We start from the raw sequence: 5,469 nt of genomic DNA, 5'->3' as shown, positions 1-5,469 counted from the left end.
GTGTACTGCATTAAGCTGAGACTTGTTATAGCACTTGCATGTCATTGCTCTCTTTTTGATTTTGATATCTTCCATTGTTCTCATTTATAAGTCGCTTTGGATAAAAGTGTCTGCTAAATGTAAATGTAAATACTGACTGATTAATCAGGAATACAAGAGTTGGCCACTACTTAAAGTGCCAATATTGTGCCATTTTTAAGGTTTCTAATATTGTTTTGGTGACGTGACATATAGCCAAGTATTGTGTCCCATACTCGGAATTTGTGCTCTGCATTTATCCCATCCAAGTGCACACACACAGCAGTGAGTAGTGAACTAACACACACACACCGTGAACACACACCCGGAGCAGTGGGCAGCCATTTTTTTTGCTGCAGTGCCCGGGGAGCAGTTGGGGGTTCGGTGCCTTGCTCAAGGGTCTCACCTCAGTCGTGGTTTTGAGGGTGGAAGAGGGCGCTGCTCATTCACTCCCTCCACCTACAATCCCATTTTACTGAAGCAGTCGTCAGTAAAATGACTGGAACACAAAAAAGATTGGGGTTGTACTGCTGAGGTACAGTGGAAAAAATTTATTTTAACCACTGATTCTTTGCAGCCGCATCTTCTCGACATGATGTTAACCACACAAACAAGCTACAGTGTTTGAGGGCAGGTCAAGTTGTTCGCGGCCGTCCAACGTAGAACATAGGCGTGCATTATGCAAATGTGTTACCATGTGACGTGTAGTCGTTCAGAATCGATTCTTTCTTTTGGGAGACGATGCACTTTCGACATTACTTTGCAGATTGTTTACATTCACATACAGCTACATTACACACTGCATGAAAGGCAATATTCGAAATGGCATAATAGGGGCACTTAAATTTTGCTTTACTTTTTTATAATGTGTCATTCCCTGAGACTATTTCAGTTCTGAGTTCGTATTTTCATCTGCTCTAAAAAAACACACACTCCCTTACACCTGATGTCCAAAATAATCTGTCGCAATTCTGAACACGATGTCTTTCATCTATTTCGATGTACGTTGATTGTGGTAGGTGGTGAGCCCCACCATCTCCTCCCCGGTGTGTCAGGAGCAGCTGGTGGAGGCGGGACGTCTGGTGGAGCGATCGGTGGAGGGCTGTGTGAAGGCATGTCATGCCGCCTCAGAGGAGGGCGAGCTAATCCGACAGGTGAACATGGCGGCTGGCGCGGTCAGCCAGGCCCTCAGCGACCTGCTGCAGCACGTGCGCCACTACGCCAGCTGCGGTGAGCCAATCGGACGATACGACCAGGCCACTGACACCATCATGACCGTAACAGAAAACATTTTCACCTCAATGGGGGATGCAGGTGAGACTGTCCTCAACCGATAGTTTCCAAAAATTTTGCAGAATTATTGCAATGTGGTTGCTAAGGTGATTTGTGGGGTTGCTAGGGGGTTAAGTTGAAAGGGACACTTCCAAGTGTAACTGGTCTCTAGATATGTCCTTGAATGGCATTTTAGTTTTCTTTGCCTACTTTTTGCTTAAGAAACATTTCTTATTATTATCAATGTTGAAAACTGTTGTGCTGCTCAGGGTTATTGTAGTTAACTAAAATATTACTTACATTTATTTATTTCAACATTTTATTTGAAATAAATAAATGTTATGAAATAAAAAGAAAACTATATTTTCCCAAGGCAATATTTCTCATTTTAATTTAGTTTATCTTGATGTACTAATATAAAATAAAAATAAAACTGAAAAAATAATAATAATAAATATATATATATATATATATATATATACAATAACACAACAAAATCACGAAAACTTGAACTAAAATTTAAAATATATATAAAAATAAAAACTCATTCAAATATGAATAAAAACTATAACCGTATCGGTATGATATTAAAATAATGTTGGTGCTGTCTTATATTTTTGTGGAAACTGTGGTCCTTTTTTCTAAATTGTTTGATGAATAGAAAGGTAGGAAGAACATTTATAGAAATATTTTATTCAATGTCTTAGTCTAACTGGTCTATAGATACGACCTAATGTCATCTCATAGTTTTCCTTTGCCCACGTTCTCCACCAAAAACCATGGTTGAAAACTAAGTAATTGCACAACTCTCCTCAACAAGCCATCATGAGCTATCATGCACATTGCAGGATGAATTATGCGCCAATGTTTATTACTTGGGGGTTAAGAGATTGTTCAAATTCCCTAACCTCAAAAAAAGAGCAAAAGAAATAGCAATTTTTGCCTTAGAAAGTGCTGCTAAATGCGATAGATGGGCCCGTAACACAGGAACACTAGCTTTGCTCAGCCTTTGTATCTTGTCTGTTGTTTTTCTGGGAGAATTTGACCCCCAGTTTATTTTGACTCCGTGAGGTCCTTAAAAGTGATTTTGTCTGCGGTCTGTGCTGTCTTTTTGGGTCGTTTTCAAAACTGTAGATGTTTGTTATGCTATGGCCGTAAGTCTAAAGAATCCTCAAAAGATTCTGTGCCCACGAGGTTGTCAAAAACATGTCATATAAAACCGCTACAGAGCATCAAATCTGCTCTCAATCACGCACGATTGCGTCTTTGAACGCTGTCTTTGAACTTTTTAAAGGAAAACACATGGCAAAAAATGCCGGTGGGGTTGACTTCAACTGTTCAAGTTAAACATGGACATGATAAATGACATGGGCAAATAAATCTTCATCATCAAAGAATTGTTTAGCATAAAAGTCAACAAGAACTCAATATTGACTGTTTGCTTTAATACACGTTATGGTTTGTATTGTGCACGATTCAGAAGAAAAGTGCATGTTATTCAGAAGGAATTTTTTTTTTGCATTTTGTACCCTTTCATGTAGTGTTGCTCTGTCTCTGAAACTGACCTCACTCAAGCCATGCAAACTTAACATTAATTTAAATTGGCATTTGGTGGATGTTGCTTTATGAACGATAACAATATATTTTTTCTTTAGCCGATATGCAGAACCAAATGAAATTTTAATTTATGCTTTTTGAATAACTAAATAATTTAGATTACAATAAATTAAGTTGAGCACTTTTTTTTTGTTTGTTTTACAAAATATTCACTCAAAATGCACTCAAACGCTTTGTAAAATTAAAAAAATACGCTGCAATATAAAAAAGAGTGAAAAATGTAAGGGGGTCTGAATACTTTCCGTACCCACTGTATGACTCAAATAAAAATTTTCACCATATATTGTCATCTGAACAAGTAAGTAACAAGTCTGCCACGTTTGTTCTGACCAACTGAGGAAAAAATATTACAATAAATCGCACTACCACTACCTGCCACCTGCAGGATCCTCACATGCGATAGCCTAGAAGCCGGGACAACTTCTTTGTTTACAGACGTCATGACGCAGCGGCATGCTCGAATTTACTTCTAAAACCTACCCGTACCACTCAAATTAGAAAACATTATTATAAACTAACCGTTGTGAATCGGGCTAAAGTAAGGCGATAGTTTTGAACACTGGCTGGTTATGTACTTGCTCAAATATTGATTTCGGATCATTTTTAACCAAAAAAAGTTACGAACTGCAGCTTTAATTTGTTGAGTGTTTTTTATTTATTTATGCTTTTAGTTTTGTTTTGACTTCTTTGTTTTATTTTTTGTTTTGCTTTTTGTGTTTGGGGTTTTAGTTTTGTTTTTGGGTTTTTAGTTTTGTTTTTAATTTTTCTGTTTGTTTTGTGGTTTTTGTTTGGAGGTTTGGTTTTTTTGTTTTGTTTTTGGATTTTAGTTTTGTGTGTGTGTGTGTGTGTGTGTGTGTGTGTGTGTGTGTGTGTGTGTGTGTGTGTGTGTGTGTGTGTGTGGGTGTGGGTGTTTTGTTTTTGTGCTTTGTGTCGTTTCAAGTTTTTTTATTTTATTGAACATGTATCATGGCACCATGCTTTTGGACACATACCATGTCAATACCATGTTGCTCTTTGAAATACCTTGTCATGTCATGGTAACATCATGACGCATGTTCATCATTCAATTCAATTCAGTTCATGTTTATTTGTATAGTACTTTTCACAATACACATCAATGCAAAGCAGCTTCACAGAAAATGAAAGTTTCTACACTACAATTAGAAGTAATTTATCAGTGGTGACTCTGTCAAGATATTCAGTACAATATAAAATTTTAACCTGATACCATTAGTGTACCATGGTACTGCCACAGATCTTTTTATGAGGTTATCTTTTTTTTTTTTTTTTTTATCAAGGACCCAGAATCAGCAGCCACACTGTAAAATGTGCTTTTGTCTCCTCATCGCTGCTTCATTTCTGATACCTGAAAGAGCCCTGAGCCATGATTTAGATTTGACTCATGATAAGATGGACCACAGATTCGATTTTCAGTCCCCATCAGCAACATAGAGAAGTATAAATGGCCAGGATGTAATTATTATGCAGCCATCTGAAGTGCAGGCTTATGGTTTGTTAGGTACATTTGATTCATGATACATTAATCACAACATCACTGCTATTATCAAATGTAAAGATGAGGAATGCACCACAGACGGTTTCCTTGGTAACAGAGATGGAGCAGACGGCCCCTAATTCCTCTTTGCATTGAATGTTTTGTAATGCGCTGTAAGTGTGTGGATGGCGTAACTGAGAGTTCTGTTGCCGTTGACAAATTTCCCTTCACAGGTCTGACTGAGCCTGGGATTTATCTGTGACAACTTTGTACTCTGAGAATTGCCTTTCACTTTCTGTTTAACCATTAAGCAAGACGATAAAATGAAACAATGAGAAACAATAAAGGCTTCAAAATGGCACATTAGCTACTAGTTTTGAAAGTAATATGCAGCATGTATACTGTCAGTGTGTATACAGTTGGTACGGAAAGTATTCAGACCCCCTTAAATTTTTCACTCTTTGTTATATTGCAGCCATTTGCTAAAATCATTTAAGTTAATTTTTTTTCCTCATTAATGTACACACAGCACCCCATATTGACAGAAAAACACATAATTGTTGACATTTTTGCAGATTTATTAAAAAAGAAAAACTGATATATCACATGGTCCTAAGTATTCAGACCCTTTGCTCAGTATTTAGTAGAAGCACCCTTTTGATCTAATACAGCCATGAGTCTTTTTGGGAAAGATGCAACAAGTTTTTCACACCTGGATTTGGGGATCCTCTGCCATTCCTCCTTGCAGATACTCTCCAGTTCTGTCAGGTTGGATGGTAAACGTTGGTGGACAGCCATTTTTAGGTCTCTCCAGAGATGCTCAATTGGATTTAAGTCGGGTCTCTGGCTGGGCCATTCAAAAACAGTCACAGAGTTGTTGTGAAGCCACACCTTCGTTATTTTAGCTGTGTGCTTAGGGTCATTGTCTTGGTGGAAGGTAAACCTTCGGCCCAGTCTGAGGTCCTGAGCACTCTGGAGAAGGTTTTCATCCAGGATATCCCTGTACTTGGCCACATTCATCTTTCCCTCCATTGCAACCAGTCGTCCTGTCCCTGCAGCAGAAAAAC

At 38.0% G+C, this 5,469-nt stretch overlaps 1 protein-coding gene across 1 annotated transcript in view; it reads left to right on the top strand.

Annotated features, from left to right (window-relative positions):
- Positions 1–5,469, top strand: part of LOC107550205 (talin-2-like) — an 85,338-nt gene that overhangs the window by 36,235 nt on the left and 43,634 nt on the right. The window contains exons 19-20 of the mRNA XM_016231446.1: positions 417–508; positions 1,038–1,295. Coding sequence (XP_016086932.1) covers positions 417–508; positions 1,038–1,295 — 350 coding nt within the window. The remainder of the gene's footprint in view (positions 1–416; positions 509–1,037; positions 1,296–5,469) is intronic.

This window comes from Sinocyclocheilus grahami, unplaced genomic scaffold, assembly GCF_001515645.1.
Source record: "Sinocyclocheilus grahami isolate Dianchi unplaced genomic scaffold, SAMN03320097.WGS_v1.1 scaffold392.1, whole genome shotgun sequence".
Taxonomy (NCBI): domain Eukaryota; kingdom Metazoa; phylum Chordata; class Actinopteri; order Cypriniformes; family Cyprinidae; genus Sinocyclocheilus; species Sinocyclocheilus grahami.
Note: the sequence above shows the minus strand (reverse complement) of the source record. Positions and strands in the feature narration are given on the sequence as shown.